Source organism: Zingiber officinale, chromosome 3B, assembly GCF_018446385.1.
Source record: "Zingiber officinale cultivar Zhangliang chromosome 3B, Zo_v1.1, whole genome shotgun sequence".
NCBI classification, from domain to species: domain Eukaryota; kingdom Viridiplantae; phylum Streptophyta; class Magnoliopsida; order Zingiberales; family Zingiberaceae; genus Zingiber; species Zingiber officinale.
In genome coordinates this window covers 112,113,125-112,130,482 of record NC_055991.1, presented here as the reverse complement: position 1 = coordinate 112,130,482, position 17,358 = coordinate 112,113,125, and the positions used below count along the sequence as shown (strand labels likewise).

General features: G+C 32.7%; 1 protein-coding gene across 4 annotated transcripts; it reads right to left on the bottom strand.

The window, feature by feature from the left end:
• Positions 1–6,476: 6,476 nt before the first annotated feature.
• On the bottom strand, positions 6,477–15,215 carry LOC121967305 (DDT domain-containing protein DDR4-like). Of its 4 annotated transcripts, XM_042517442.1 has the most exons (13): positions 14,727–15,215; positions 14,512–14,622; positions 14,003–14,089; positions 13,879–13,916; positions 13,717–13,798; positions 12,306–12,412; positions 12,043–12,199; positions 10,779–10,871; positions 9,588–9,711; positions 7,990–8,032; positions 7,694–7,882; positions 6,886–7,619; positions 6,477–6,791 (listed from the first exon to the last, which is right to left on the bottom strand). In XM_042517442.1, the coding sequence occupies exons 1-12, from the start codon at positions 15,168–15,170 to the stop codon at positions 6,905–6,907; spliced, it is 2,190 nt and encodes a 729-aa protein (XP_042373376.1). In that variant the 5' UTR covers positions 15,171–15,215; the 3' UTR covers positions 6,477–6,791; positions 6,886–6,904. The 4 variants fall into 4 exon arrangements, with proteins under 4 accessions (XP_042373376.1, XP_042373375.1, XP_042373377.1 ...); XM_042517441.1 differs by having other exon boundaries at positions 6,477–7,619; XM_042517443.1 differs by having other exon boundaries at positions 6,477–7,613.
• Positions 15,216–17,358: the final 2,143 nt, after the last annotated feature.

The window sequence follows — 17,358 nt, the reverse complement described above, 5'->3', positions numbered from 1 at the left end:
TAAATAAATAAAAATTATAATTTTAAAAATGTAAAAAAAATAATATAAATATGAATAATATAAAAAATATAAAAACATAAAAAAAAATAAAAAAACACATAAAAAAGTAAAAAAAAAATATACAAGAAAAAGAAAAGTAAAAAAAACATAATAAATAAATAATAATAATATGTATAGTTGATTTTGTAACTGAGGGTAATACGGTAAAATATTAAACTAAGATATTCATTAAAACCTTCAAACAAACAAGTTTTTGTTACATTACCTAGGTTGAACCAAACAACATTTGATTATGTTTTATTCCCCATAACCTTGGTTATGTGATTACCTAGTAATCACATAACCAAGGTTATACATGATAACTTGAACCAAACGCACCCTTATATATGAGTGTGACTTGGTTAGTTTATAGAGTTTTGGATAAATCACATAATATCGCACAATTCATAATATGAATTAACTCATAAAATATTTTTAATATTTTTAGATAATGATAGTTCAATATTATTATGTTTATTTTTTTAAATTAGCCGTGTATGTCATGTTTTAAATTTATATGTTCAAAATAGATTAAAATTTTTTAAAAAAATCATATTAAATCAATTAGAACTATAATTTCTTATTTTTTTATTACATCCATCTATAATGAAATAATAAGATAGGTTTTGCAAAATGAATGAAATGAGATCTAAAAAATTTCCACTTGATATACTAACACATTGGAATTAACATATCAATTATTACAAGATTTATTTCAATATAAAGAATTATTATATTTATTTTTTCATAAAATACTAATACTAATATATAATTATTTTTTTCAACAATGAAATATTTGTAGTAGTATTTGTAAAAATTTTAAAATATTTAACAATACAACCAAATAACTTTCCGGTATTTATTATCTCACTGCTTGTTTAGTTTTAGAGAATTTTCTAATATAATATTTATTTTAAATGAACATAATAATAATGAATGTTTATTTTTTTTATATTTGTTATGAAAACTAAATGGAAAAAATATTTTTATTTTATTTTTAAAATTTATTTAGTTATATTTGCTTTAGATTCTATATTTAAATTAGAAGTTTTATAAAAAATGTTAACTTTGTATTATGATGTTTTAATTCGATGTAAAAATTCTTCTCCTTCTAATATAGTTAATATTATATATAATATTCGAATTTATTTATATGATATTTATAAACAATACTATGTAAAATATGGAATACAAACTAATATTTCTAAACAAATTAATAGTAATATAGTTAATATTATATATAATGTTCAAATTTATTTATATGATATTTATAATATCAATATTATGTAAAATATAGAATACAAACTAATATTTCTGAAATATAACAAATTACTAGTAATAATTTAAAACTTACAAAAACATAACTTTTATCAAAATAACGAACGAAACGTCCACGAGGATACTCAAGTTCCACACAGGAACTTGAGAATTATTTTACGACTTCTTTTGATTTTAATGAAGCAGACAGTGAAAATTTTAATATCTTAAAGTGGTGGTCACATAAGATATAAAACTTTCCTGTCCTCTTCGTGATCGCGAAAGAAATTTTAAAATTTCAATATCTTTAAGTGGTGGAGCTTTCTGTCCTCTTCGTGATCGCTAAAGAAATTTTAGCTTGTCTCAGTGTCAATTATTGTCGTGGAGTAGATGTTCAGTGTAATCAATAACATATTAGATGAACGTTGATCGACTTTGTCTCATGACTCATTGAAGTTCAAGTATTACTTGACGATTGGACCTGAGTTGAGAAAAAAAATATAAGAAATGCAACTTTCATATGACGAAATCAAAAGTTTTGATACTGAAGGAATGAATCGGGAACAAGAAATGAAAGTGAACAACAACGACATTTCCAAATATAAAAGGGTAAAAATATAAAAGAACTATCTAAACTTTGATTCTCCTATACCCAAGGGGATACATAAACAATTTAAATAAATGTAAGCTATTTTTTTAATAAATTTTAAATTTTTTAGAACCGACTATTCCAAATCGTGAATTATAATCATTTTATACAGTTAAAATTAAGACTCAATCCTGTTGAGCTAACTATTTTAAATAAACTATTGAACTAACGATTTTAAATTGTCAAACCGTTGAATCTAAACCGTTGAATCTGAATCGTTATGAAGTCTACTTAGGATGAGCATAACTTCCCATTGACTTTTAAAAATAACGGGTAAAGTGATATGAATTATACTATATATATAAAAAAAATTACTGTCTCTATGAATTTTAAAATAAAAAATATATTTTTAAAAAACTTATAAATTTTATAAATTATTATAAAATTATAAATATAATAATTTTGGCTAAAATTATCATACGATATTTCCGGAGGACAATTTTTTTATTTTTTACAGGTACTTCGACCGAGGCCGTCCATAATTACTTTTAGATTGTTTGATCATGTGGATTTCAAATTTTCAATGACTTTTATCTATTTAAAATTCAAGATGAAAATGACCATGTACCTATAACACGATTTATCATTTTTAAAATCAATTTGAAATATGAGTGGACTCCCATGAACTCCTATATTGCATATGTGTAGTTCAAAATTAAATAATAATAATAATAATAATAATAATAATTTGGATCAAACTGTCATGTTTATTTATTTTTTATTATTTGATTAGTTTGAAATCATGGATACAATTCAATAGCCTCCTAGAAACTATTTTTTATTCATATTTATAAAATAAAATAAATATATAACAGGTTTAGTCAAAATATTTATATGGTCCTTTTTTGAAATCATTTGATCGCTTTGAAATGACCTTTTTATTGAGGAGAAAACATCCAAGGTAGTTTTGATTAAAAAAAAAAAAATACTATTATTAGTTGTTTTGTCACTTTAAGCAAGGTGGACTTTAATCTCCTACTATGCATCTGCCTTTTTAAATTCAAAATTTGATTAAAAATAATCGTATAATAATTTTAGCACCTGAGTATTTTGAGTTCTTTGATCATTTTAAAATTACTAAAATTGTTAAACAATTTTAACTGATGGTCGTTCATTTTATGAGGTGTTTGGATTATTTATTTCCCCTAAAACAAGAAATGCTTGCCATAAGATATAGGATATGCTCTTAATTTTGAGATTAATTAATTAATTATTATTTTTAATAGATTAAACAGATGGCAAATCATAACACATCCAACTTTTTCTATTAATGAAAAAAAAAGCTAATCAATTGAGTGGTAGCTTCTCAAAGGTTCTTGATCTCTTTCTCCATAAACTCAATAGTCAATCCGCTCTCATCTCCTCCGCTCTTCACTCTCCTTCCTGTGTTTCATTTCACTCTTGTAGCTCTCTCAAAGCCTCTCCCACTTCTCTGCCATGAATGGCCCAAAGTATGCCTATCCTTATCCTGCTCAAGGTATGGTTGATCCAACTTCCTCTCCTTGTTCATATTCAGTTAAACTTCTTGCAGGTCGACATGAAGTAAACACACTGTGTAAGCAATCCTCACCAGAATAGTAAACACTATTTAGTTACAGATACATATTAAGATTCAGTAAGAGCGAATTCTGATATAATATTTCTTTCTCTAAAAGGATATTACCAAGGACCACCTGTGATGGCTCCACCACAATATGCTGCTCCACCACCAAGAAGAGAGCTTGGCTTTCTTGAAGGATGGTCTGCATCTCCACCTTTCTCCTATTTCCTTTCCCCTTAATAAACTTCGATGATGTTTATTATTTGTTGGCTTGCAGCCTTGCTGCTTTGTGCTGTTGCTGCCTGATTGATGAGTGTTGCTGCGACCCATCCATAATATTCATCAGCTAATCGTGCTGTTACTGAAATGTTCTCATGTTCTCTGCCTTCTCTATCAGTGAAGAATTAATCAAGCTATTGGCAGCAGTTGTGATTGTAAATATTTAATAAAACTATATAAAAATCAATTAGTACCTCTGTTGTGGAGCAGTTCTAGTGTTGCAACTTTTCTGCTTTGAAAGACTTGAACAGAATTGTGCATGATAAGTCTTGCTGTCTCTATTGTGGGGCAGTTGAAGTGATGCAAATTCCTGACTTTTTCTGTAAAAATCGGCATGGAAAATCCTGCAATAATGCATATACCATAAACTTCTCAGCTAAGTCTTTCCTTACATACGACGACTGAAACTTTAATTGTTTCAGTTTTACAAATATCACAAATTCAATGAAGTTTTACATGAAGAGCAAAAGAAAGATTTCTTCATTCTATTCCTTCAATTGTTGCAAAGTAACCTGGTGTATGAAACTAGAGAAGAAAGGGCATTTAATTGAATACTAAGTTCTTCACTGTCAGCGATTTAAAGACTCGTGCTTGGAGGAGCAGAGGATGGTCCCAAGCCACTGGTCATCTGGAGCATCATTACCTCGTAGAGCAGAAGATAATTTGTGTTTTTCAGTGTGTAAATAGACTGCTGTATGTTAGATCTGAGTCAACCATTTCTTTTGTATACATACAAGTCAAGTCGATAACCCGTGGCGTTAATTTTAGATATCAAATATAAATAAAAAGTATATATTATTTGATTCTTATCATTTTAGAAATATCTTACATATATAATTGACTTATTTGAACCAATTTTATAAGAAATAGTACATTTAAACAAATACACAAACGTATACAAACATGACAAACTAAAGAGGGTCTTAAATGAAACTATTAAGTGAAAGAAATTAATGAACATATTGAAAGAAATTAATGAACATGCCTTACAAGAGTATAAAAGTGAATGAGAATGAGAAATTATTAGTAAGGTAGAAAATTCCCAAAGGTTCTTGCCTATCCAATAATTAGCATTCTTGTTGCCAATCTATAGCATTGCTATTTAATTTGAAGAACAAATTTCTTGCTAGCAACAAAAATAGATGTCATGCAATTGCACATAGCTTTTCGGTATACATATAAATTTTCACAGAAGCAAACAGCTAAACTAATTGCATGACAATGGCTACACTATCCTTTTGCATAACATATCATATAGGTTGTTCAATCATTCCCTTTATCAACTGGATTGTTTACTGTTCTACTTCATCCAGGATGTAACTTCCCCTGCTAGTGAGAATGACATAGGCAAGCTTGTTGCCCAGTTGCAATATTTCCACCTAGAATTTTGTTGATTGGAGTCGCCGGAGAAGCTGCAGCTCCTCATGTAACACAAGCGGTTCTTCCCAATCAGTATTGTGCCTTTGACTGACAAGATTAGCCAAGAAGAGAGGAGAAAGAGGATAATCAAATCATCAAGAGAAAGATGAGAAAGGTATAGGTCATGAAAAATAGTTATTGTTTTAGTTATGCAAATTATATCTTATTTTAGATCTTATATAGTGACCTTAGATGGAGAAATTTACATATGGTGCAAAAGAGAGTTATGGTAGAAGGCAAAGAAGGTGCACAACAAGCTTCATCATGACCTTTCCACAAACAAGATGTGCAATTGTGTAACAAACAAATGAACCCTAACCACAAACCAAAGAATTATCTTTGATGGTGGTTGATTATGTTTAGTACAAAATGAAGTGAAACATCCACGTATGCTTAGCACATATGAGCCTTTATCGCCACCATCGCACGTGTGCCTACCATACAACTCAAGGCACGTTGTCTAAAAAATAAAAGGATCTTTGCTTCCGTGTTCTGTTAAGAGAACGAGTCCTTGAAATATGAGGACACAATGCTGGACTAATCGTTCCATAGGTACCACATATTCTAAGTGAGATGATTCAACTGAAAGTGTCTTAAGCCCCACCCTTACCTTTCCAAATGGCCATGATCCTTGAGATTGCAATTTAAGCCTTCATGAACATTTAGACTCTATTTCCTTGTCTTCTCATCTAGGACTAGAGCAGCTGGAAATGTAATGTGGTGCCTAGGTGATGGTGCTGGCCTAGACAACCAACCTAAGATTCACCATGCTCAAGTGTTATCACAATGATACTTGTTCCTTACAGCATCACAATTCACAAAGGACCCAAGGGAATCTACAATGAATTCCCAAATAAAGGCTACAATGATTTCCCAAATAAAACCTCATAGAGGGAAATTGCACAAAATTAAAGCAAAGAGATAAGTGAGTCGCCATCTCTAACCGTCATGATAATCCCATGATTTCTTTCCTCAATGATAGAAGATCCACATTCTAGCACTTGATCATACAAACACATGGATGAATCATTTTCCATTAAAAAAAATAAAAAAGAAACTGTTACAATGATCATAATTGATCTTTGTCAATACCTGAGGCAGCGAACTAGATGTTTGATTGGGCACAGGAGTTTCCCTATTAATGACAGCTTGATACACTTTTAGAAAACAATCTAAATGTCACAAGAAAATCATAAAGATCAGATAAACAAGAGAATCATATCTATGCTTGAATTTGAGACTAGATTCAAGGCATGACGATGCTTGAAATATACTCAATTGTACGCAACAAGATGAGATCTAGCCACATGGACTATTTTCTTCATTAAAATTGCTACAAAGATTAATATCCTCTAAGGTGATGTTTAACATTAGTGCCGCTACATGGCAAAGAAGGCAACAAGGAAATATGAACCTGTCAGCTCATCTGCTATGGTACATGAAACATATTGTACAATGAATTCCTTTCTCAGAAATTTCCATCAACTAGTGAAGCTGAAACTCAGGCATCCATGAGTCTGAGCATCCCATCTACATGTCTTGATTTCCAGTCCCAAATTAGGAGCTGAATGAGATAGCTAATAAACTATCCCGGCTACCAACCTTTACCTTGTGAGAATTGATAGGCGCAGAATTGGATCACCCATTTGCACGGACTGATATCAAAACAATATGATGAGATATGGTCGAGTAGGCAACCAACCTGTTCATTAGCATAATGCCTAGAAGTTATGCTCATCTTCATCTTTGGTTGTAGGGCCATCATCAAGACCTGTTCCTGGGGCAAGTTCATTCAGGTCCAGGAATCTCATTCTTTGGACACCGTTCTCCTCCTGTACATTATTGTACATCTTTTCTACTGCTTGTTTCTCTTCATCTCCAGCCTCAATATGATCTGAAGTTATTTTGTTATTTGCTATTTCTTCACTGTCGACTTCGTGCGAATCTTGACTTGCTGTTGAAAGTTCTAGATCACCAGATGCATTGGAATTTGCATCGGTTCTGTTTGATTTGCTTGGTTGCCCTGAACCTGTATCTGTGTCAGAAAGTTCATACTGTCGGTAATTTATGCGTGATCGCACTGCTCGCTTACTGCGTCTTAGGCCTGTCTGGAGTTCAACTGACCTCAATTTTTTGTCTTGCCTAGTCCGACTTGGAAAACTTTTTTTACATTGTTCCCCATCCATATCTTCACTAGTACTTAAAGAATATTCCTCTTCTTCCTCATCTTCTGCATTTTCCTCCTCCCATCGATACTCCTCATCACCTTCCGAACCACTAGATACCTTTCGCTGTTTTCTACTTCTCAAATATTCCTCGTCATATACTGCTTCTCCTACTATGTCGTCGTCACTGTCCATATCTGCATCAAAATCTGAAACAGTATCCACAAAATCCTTTTCTGAATACCTCTGTGGTCTTTTCCTTCTCCTATTGCTATGTCACAAGGTGCAAAAGTGGGTGAGCTTTATCATATACCAAAGAATCACTGGGAATAACAATATTGGTACCTGCGATCAAGTGTCTCATCTTGCAGGTCATCATCGGTTTCTTCATAGTCATTTGACTTTGGAGACTCCATGTCATCATCATTAGTTGGTTCTATTTGAGAAGAACCATTCCATTTACCATTTGCTGTTATCTCAGACTTCTCAGTAACTGGTTTTTTAACAATAGTGTCAGGAGAGCTTTGTCTTCTCCTGAAACATAAAATGCAAAACTTGCACTGTTAATGTGAATCCTTTTTTTTTTGTTCAGTTTTATGAACAAAATGTTTGCCATATATACAAAGAAATGACATACATACTTGGTTATTTTAATAGCTTCACTAATAGAGCGATCATAGTCATCTGAAAATTAATAGAACATGAAACTATCATTAATTTGTGATTAAAAATGTAGAAAAACAAGAAAGGCAATTGCATATCACGATAATCATGGATAGAATGGTATCCCTGAAATCCATCAAAAGCCACCAAAAAGAAACAAAGATCTAAGCTACCTGTGAAATACTATGGCATAGGTCACTGCTCAGATTCAGATTGAAGCAAACAAAATATTAGTTCCTAGAAGGCTAGAACTGTTTCAACCTTTTCCATGACTGTTTTTCATGACCAATGTCTGATGATATATAGACAAAAAAATTCAACCTATCTTTGAATATCCATACGACTAGTTGACCAGACCAACGAGTCTTTTATTTAGAGTAATTACTTGTAATCAGTGGCTAACAGCTCTTCCAAGATGATTCCCAACACCATTTACCCATTGCAAGGTCAAGCAAGATCTCTAGCAAATCATGACAGATTACCATTCCAGAATGGTATAGATATTGCAAGCAATAAGGACTTTTGAGGAATTAGAGAAAAAATGACCAGCTAGTAGAGATCTGATGCAATTACTGGTCCTTGAACAATAGGTTCCGTGTATTCGGCATTCCTATTTAAACATAACAATAAGATATCCAAGTTTCTACTCAGTATCAGAGGTAGCACCTTCTCTCCCTCTGATAATTAGACTCAATAACTAATAAGCAGGTAATTTATCCCTATTCAAAAATCATGAAAATGCAGTGTAAGTAAACATATGTACCACAATGTAATAAGGCCTTAATGCTTTATTGAAACACATCTATCTAATAAGTAATTATTTGGGCGTTCCCTCTCCAAAACCCAATTAATCAAAGAATGAAGAATTAGACTAGCACCAATAATTGCACAATTTTGAAAGCCTAAGGATCAAGTGAAGCATAACTCCATGAATCATACATTTTCTGTAGATTCTACAGTTTTAGGATGGCAAGCAGAGGGATACGTTTGGTTATCAATAGCTAATTTGTTCTGTTTAATCAGGACTGGCCATCCATTGATGGGTTTAAAATGACTTCAGGTAAAGTTGTAGATACCCATGATGGGTATGAAGCAAGTTTATGTTTGGAGGATTGGGAAGTAGGTTCTTAAAAAAAAATTGTTAATAGATATATAAATATAGTAATATACGCTATTAAAACTTCTAATTTCTCTTTTTTAAAAAATATGGTTGAGTTTTGTCATGTTGTGAGTATGGGTGCACATGTTATAACATGGAAGGCTATACAGATAAAACAATAAACAATTATAGCAGGTATAAGATGAGTAAGAGTATGAGCTTCTTGATAAGTATGAGTATGGCATTCAGTAGTGCAACTTTCATGGATACCTACTCATTGCCATGCCTGCAACTTCCTGAAACCCAATAGAATAGGAAAAGGTGCGGAAGAACAATTAGCTCACAGATAATATTAGGGGGAGAAAATATCATGACGAGGTAAGAAATCAGTGCAACTCAGAAATTTTCTAGATCATAATAAATACATGTCAAAACATCAGACGAGGGACCATATCATTAGAATTGTAATGGTCTTACCAAATGTATATGTGACAGGTTTTCTATCACGAAGGGAACGGCCTGATGAAATCCCATCTGCTGTAAAAAAGCTATCAAGGAGGATGGCTTCTCTTTGCTGCTTTTTCAACAGCTTCTCCTTTTTCTGTGGTATAACCAAAATTTCATAAATTAAGAATTATGGAAGAATGATGAGCAGTATATACATGAGAATTTACAGCAGAAATATATCAACTAAGGGGCTATTTGGTTTCTTGCAGGTAGCATTTGCAGCATTTATTCTATTTGCAAGCATCTGATTGCTTGTGATTTGCAAATGACCTGTAAGCTATGAATCTATGAGCGGTTGGGCACTAACAGCTGCAAAAACAACTGCAACCACTTGCAAGCTACAAGAATCAAATCAAAATTACAGTATATTAAAAATAAAAACAGAAAGAAGATATAAAAATAAGGCAATAAATTTTAATCTAGTGCCACGTGAAGGGGAACCTTAGCGCAACGGTAAATTTGTTATCATGTGACCTCGAGGCCACGGGTTCAAATTGTGGAAACATCTTCTTATAAAATTGCAAGGTAAGGTTGAATACAATTGACCCAATATGGTCCGACCCTTCTCCGGGACCTCAAGGCTCGCAAGTATCTTTTATTTAAGGAGTTGAAATAATATAAATCAGGCTTACACATAAATCAATATTTAAACAAACAATATAACATGGTATCATGATTTCATTTAAAAAAAAAACTACGAAATTCTTAGAAATATTGTTTTAGCTAATCTTATAGATATGGCATAAACATTATGTCATCATATTGTTCTTAAATTAGCAAATAACAAAATATTAGATAATGGAAATGTTTTTTTTTTTCCTTTTTTGAATATGGTTTTAAAAACTAGAATGATATGCTTTATTTTCAAACAAATAATTGTGGTGTTATAATGTTCTAGAAGTTATAACTAAAATAATTAAAAACAAACATGCAAACAACACTATGTTGAATATTAAATATCCTTTTGATGTATAGAAAACAATTTTATCACCTAACTAGGACTACTTTAATGGAATTGCATTTTATAATACATAAAGAACTGTTGGTTACAACAATTGCATTTGCAAGGACCAAAGAGCCACTCTTTGAAGCATTTGCATTTGCAAGCAATGGTTAACCAAATAACCCCTAACCAACTATAAGGGGGAAAGAATCATATACTTTGTGAATTCTCTCAATCTCTGGCAGGGAGTCAATTTTTAACTTCTTCCCAAGAGAGACTTCTGTTCTATTCTTACTGGAAAAGAGTTTGTCCTGTAAAAAAGCATTGAAAATAAAAAAAAATAATATCAAACACACATAAAGAGAAATGGAATAATCATCAAATAAATTATACAGATCAGTCAGTCGGTTGGCAGAAGCACTGTATGGACTCAACAAAGCAGAGATCACAATTAGACCCATTACTTGGTGTAACTAAACATTAGTCCACATGCTGATCTATTTCAACAAACTAGTAGTGTAGATTCTAACATCTAAATAGTGGTTCACCACATAATATATGATGGTCTAGTAACCAAAATTAGTACTTTTCTAATTCCCACCAAACAAATTCCAGCAGCATGAAACAAAACTTAAAACCTTAGCATGAAAACAAAAACAATTTCCTTAATCATACAACGTAAATGTAAAATTATTGAACCAAAATGCTAGGTCAGCCAATCATTGCATATAAGGATAAAAAAGAATTGTACAATAGCATTGAATCAAGAAACCATAAAACCACAGGATTTTAATCATTTTAAAGACAAAAAATGATAAAGGATAGAGGTCTGATTCAATGCAAGAGACTAATGGAGGTGACTAAATAAGTAATAAACCTAGAGAGATTAAAACTCAAATCACAGTCACATTGATAACACAAAGGTACACTCATTTAAATTGCATTAGAGCTCTTAGACTCCTAAAGTCAAACTATCTGGCTTCTTTAGTAGGCATAATGTTTTATGGGTAGACCACTGATGTAGTCTACACTGCAAAATTTCATCAAGTTATATCCTCAACCCCCAAAAGATGCAATAGTGTCCTGCGATAATTGAAGAATGGTAAAGGGAGGCATCTTTACTGTTGAGAGCACCATCTAAGATCACACATTATAGACTCAAAATTACATAAAAATAAAGAAACAACAATTTGGGATTGTTAACTGGGAACCAAAATCACAAAAGAAGCCCACAGCTAATTGTGCTCAAAGGAGTTCAGTAACCAGAAAACTGTAACAACAGTAGGACACTATCGTTTGATGAAGTAACAGAAGATGAATTTACTCTCACCCAGATATTTGAAAATGACATTGATGAAGAAATTAGCAGTTTCTATAGTTTCCCTTTTTAGTCTATCATATAACTTTCTTTTGGCTGCATTATGCTACCAAGATACTTAAAATGATATTGTAATAGGTGGAAACCAAAATGGAGGAACTCACAGATACTTCTTGAAATTCATCTAAGTTGGTTGCAACAGTTTCCCACTGCAAAGAAACAAGGGAGATTGATGAAGATCCCTTTGCCCTGGTGTTTTTTGTCTCAACTCGTCTTATTTCACGGTATAATCTGTGACCAACAATAGGATCATCTTCATACCTGCAAAATAAAGAAATGAAAAAATTGCCAACGTTAATCATTATATATATAATATAACCAAATTTGTACAATAATTGTATTCTAAATCTAAACAGAATAATGATACCAATAGGAAATCCCATGTGAATCACCACCAATTCTTTCTTTACGGAAAGCTGAGAGTTGGATGCCATGTTTCAAAGAACTATCAATGAAATTCCGAATGTCCTCTTGCTGCATAGTGGAAAAGATTAACTCAATGCCGGCATAATGTGGACTCAGACAATGGTAATTTAAAACTCAGTTCAACAGAAAAAAGACTCTTAGCTCCATTATGTGACCAATAATTGTTGACAAAAAATCATAAATTGTATTAGCTCAATCATACTACTTATAGAATGACAACCTCCAATGTTGTTCAAATTGTGATCCAAGTTTTAGTATCATATCTTTCTACTGTGTAGAACCTGCTAGATCACAATCAAGGCCATGTTCTAGAGGATTGGGATGTATCATGACATCATCCAGCATAGCCAGTAGGAATGGTTGGGTGAAAGATCCAGCCCAATTCAACATATAATAGGACTTGGGTGTGGTGTGAATAGGCAGATGGCTCAAACTTAAGCAATAACATCATGCACCTTCCTAATTCTTCTTGCACCCAAACCTCTCGACTCCCATAATTGTCCCCATTGTCACATGAACTTTCATTTAAGTGGAGACTCATTTAGAAAACATAGATCATAATCTTTATCTCCTTCGATCCCAACTAATAATAATTAGATTCAAGATTAGTTTTATAAGTGTATAGTACAACAATAATTAAAAAGCTATCATCAGAGAATAGGTGGAATAAACTTATTACCAATAGCTATATTCTATGGAAAGCCATGAGAACAACATTTCCTGATCACATAATGTAATTTGTACTTTATAACAATAATTTAATGTTAATTTGAAAGGTGAGGGAAATACTTGGCATTTTCATTTTGTCTATATAATTTTCAATTAGTATAAACTGCAAAAGGAACACCTTTACTAATGCAGCTTCTAATTCGCAAGTTTCAGTGCACTTATTTAATGGTTAAACTTTATTAGGTGTTTCACAGTAGCATAAATTGAACACTGTGAACTATAAGTTTATAGGTCCTTGTCATCTATGACTAAAATCCCATCTTTCAATTTAATTTCCATTATCTCTGTAGGAAAATATTAGGTGTTCATAGTAGCATAACTTGAACCCACGAACTATTAGTTTATAAATTCTCTTCATCTACAAGCAAGTCAATTTTAATTCAAATGCCTCATTATAATTTGAAACAACCAATGGCAACCAAAAACACTAGAATTAGCCTTGAGAATATAATGCTTTAATTCTTTGATATAACATAATTCATCCGGCATGAAAAAGCAAGCATTTCAAGGTTGGCACTCAAGACTAAGGCCCACACCGATTGAAATATGAACTATTTAATTAGTAGATGAAGATTATGATTAGACTTCGGTAAGAGAACATAATCATAGAGTTCATGACGCACCTCAACACGGATATCACAGAGTGCTTTTAAAATCAACACTCTTGTCCCGGGTTGAAGTGTTCTATATTTCTCAATTTCCGTCCTGAAAAAAAAATGATCTAAAATCGTAACACCTAGAGAAACTTGAATAAACATTGTGTTTGGTATGTTGTATAACCTTACCCATGGGATGCAACAATTGGGATCTCACCCTCAGCAACCTGCATAGATAAACCCTTGCTTAATTATTCCATTATGTTTTTTTGTTACAATGTCATTAGCAGATGAATTTAAAATGCCATTGTACCCAGTGCCACCAATCTCTTAATTTTCTGCAAAGCACAGTAACCCAAGTTGTGCGCCCTAGAGCCATGCGAGTTACCGGAGGGATAGCCTATTGACACAAATGGGAAGAAATACACAACGTGAAATTTTTAACTAACCTCTTAAAAATCAATTTACTCAGGTATTGGCAAGCAAGCTATGTACGATGAAATGCCAAGCAGTAACAGCCAAAAACACACTAATATAACAAGAATAGAGATTGTTTTTCCAAGCAAGGATGGTACTCACAACAAGAAACCGTCATTAACTGAGCAACATGCCAAAAAGGAAAAAATATCATTAGGAAAACATCAGGCAATTTAAGAAGCATGCATTAAACTTCACAGAACAGGAAACGCAAACCAAACTGCAGCTGCTTTGTCTTGGCAAAAATTTTATGGTTCTTCAAGATAACATGAGATGTAATTTTAGGAGCAGTCAACAAGGAAGGTTAAAGCTACAGCATTTAAGTCACAACAAGAAAATAAAAACCTTTAGCAAAGGCATGTGCACGTCATCCAGCGTGCTGCTCGCCGTCAAAAGCGCCGTCTCGAGCTCTTCAGCTGAGAACTCTGCGGCAATGTTCAGCAGCGGTCTGAAAATCTAGGGAACCAAACAGGAAAACAAACCACATCCCTTAGAGATCTAGCAAAGAAAGAAATATCGGTGGAAGAGAAGGAGCTTAACCAGCAGGAGATGAGCCTAACATGAAGGAAGTTGAAGATTGAGGCAAGCTCCCACATGGAACGGAGCTCCCAGCGGGGAAGTTGAGGCGGAAGCGGAGGCTCGAGGAGCGGGGTGATCACTCTACCGGTTTGCTGCTGCTCCTCCTTTTCCCGGCGTGTCACAGGGCGGCGCTCTGGCTGCGGGGGTCGGGCAGCGGCGGCGACGGAGTGGGATCGGGAGGTGCAGGCGCGGGGAAAGCGTGTTTTTCGGAGCGAGAGTTCGGCCGGTGGCGGAGAGGGGCGAGGGTCGTCCACTGGGGGGGAGGATCCGTCAGCGGCGGAGGGCGGCGAGGCAGGTTGATCGTCAGTCATGGAGAAGGGGAGATCGGGAGGGTGGGAGGCGGATGCTACGGCGGAGCAGGGGTCGACGGAAGGGGAGGAGGACGGCGGAAGGAGGCGATGGCATGGGGAAGAGGCGGAGGCCATGGAAGAGGGAGGGGCATGAATTGGGAGGATGTCACACTGCGAGAGGGCATTAAGGGAATTTCGTCTTGGAACCTTATAATAGCTTTTCAAATTACATGATTCCACCCCTAAACCGGTTTAGTTGTAGATACTGAACCGGTATTTTACCCGGTTGAGTTACTTACTGACAGCTTATTTTAGGCCGGTGAGTTATCTGATTAAATAACATATACATCCAAATATTACCTTGTTTAGCTAAATTATTATTAAATTTAAAATAGTAAATAATACATAATGAATTATATTGTAAAAAAGCTTTACAAGTTTTGCATATCACACACGCAATTTAATAAATATTTAAATATGAATTTTACTTTTTTGAATTAAGATCAACTATTTAGTTTACGTGGTCTAGGAGTGTAATCGAGCCGAGCCGAGTTGAATCGAACTCTTGAATATTTGAGTTTGGCTCGTTTATAATCGAGCCGAACTCGAATTTTATTTAACGAATATATTCATAGCTCACGAGTTTATTCGAGCTTTTATCGAGCCTAAATGAGCTTAATAAACATAAATCATAAATTTAAATATTCATTAAAAATTAAATTATATATTTAGAGAAAATTATAATATTATTGTTAAAATTTATAATTTTATTCTAATAAATAAATTTAATATATTTGTCTATATTTTTCTATAAGTAGAGTGTAAAATATATAAATTCAATATCAAAATTATTAAATTTTTTATTTAAAAATTACTTAATGAGTTTAACAAACGTGTTCACGAGCTAACGAGCCGAATATTACGAAACTTGAGCTGGGTTTGTTTATCTTAACAAGTCTCATTAAACGAGCTCAAACGAGTTTTTATCGAATTAAGTTTCGAATAGCTCATAAGCGACTTGATTCATTTACACCCTTAACACGATCTAATTCACCAGTGTGATCCATGAAAATTTTTATAGGTCATTCCAATTAATGAGACATCGGTCACCATGGATAACCCGCTATCTAAGCGTTTTTACGTGAATCGAATATGAATTTAATTTTGATAATACCAAAATGTGGACTCAGCCTTCAAAAATGCTTCTATTGCATCCCAAATCATAGCATTGAATGAGTTTTTTTAACCCCTATGAATTGGTACAATTGATAACTACACGGATAATTATTTTAATAAGTTTTATGATTAATTTTCAATAAATATAAAATATCATGTTGGATATTTGACTTTTTTGTTATATAAATGGTCACTATATTAAGATAAAAATATACTTCATGATTTATTTATCTATATCTAATGAGGATTCGATAATATTGAACCGTATTAAATGAACATTATCATTTTTACTCTAATGAATTGAAGTTTTTTTAATCCAGAATAAATGAAAATAATTGATAATCTTAAAAATCATAAATGCATTATTATACCTCATAAATGTATTACTATATACCGGGTAAATATCTAAAACTTTTTCATTTTTATTTTTATTTTTTAAATAAACACTATAACTCAATTAATAAGCTTGAAATAAAATCTTAAAAAAATTTAACTTAAATACTATAACCCAATTGAGAAACCAAAATCCTAGAGGTAAAGTGTTAAAAAAATAATATTAAAAAAATAAAAGACTGATACCCCTAGGGTTCATGCTTCCTAATTGGGTTATAGTTTCAAACTTAAAAAAAAAAACTGATACCTTAGGATTCAGACTTCCCAATTGGGTTATAGTATTCAAGATAATTTTTTAAAAAAAATTTATCACTAGGGTTTAGGCTTCCGAATTGAGTTATAGTGTTCAGTTAAAAGATAAATTAAAAATAAAAAAAATTAGGCATTTATGGGGTATAGTAATATGTTTATGGGATATACTAATATATTTGAAATTTATATTCGAAGAAATATTGATTTTCTAAAATGAAAAAAATAAAAATGAAAATAAAAAAATGCGTTGATATCCTGCGTGTGCATAGTCGCATATTGTGCAACTCAATATATGGATTTGCTATGCTGCAGGCTATTTGCTATGGGATTGTATGAACCTAGGGCATCTAGATTCAATCCAGGAGTCTTGGATTCAATCAAAAGTTATTTTTTATTTATTTATTTTGGATATATTATATGTATTTAGGGTTTAGGGAAGCCTTGGCGTAACGGTAAAGTTGTTGTCATATGACAAAAGATCACGGATTTGAATCCTGGAAAT

What these genes read in the sequence shown, in the direction of transcription:
- LOC121967305 (XM_042517441.1), bottom strand. Translation starts at nt 15,170, where the DNA reads ATGGCCTCCGCCTCTTCCCCATGCCATCGCCTCCTTCCGCCGTCCTCC. An exon ending in CCAATTGTTGCATCCCATGG is followed by an intron (nt 13,799 to 13,878) that starts GTAAGGTTATAC and finishes TTTTTTTTTCAG; the next exon opens with GACGGAAATTGAGAAATATA. An exon ending in GAAGCTATTAAAATAACCAA is followed by an intron (nt 7,883 to 7,989) that starts GTATGTATGTCA and finishes TTTATGTTTCAG; the next exon opens with GAGAAGACAAAGCTCTCCTG.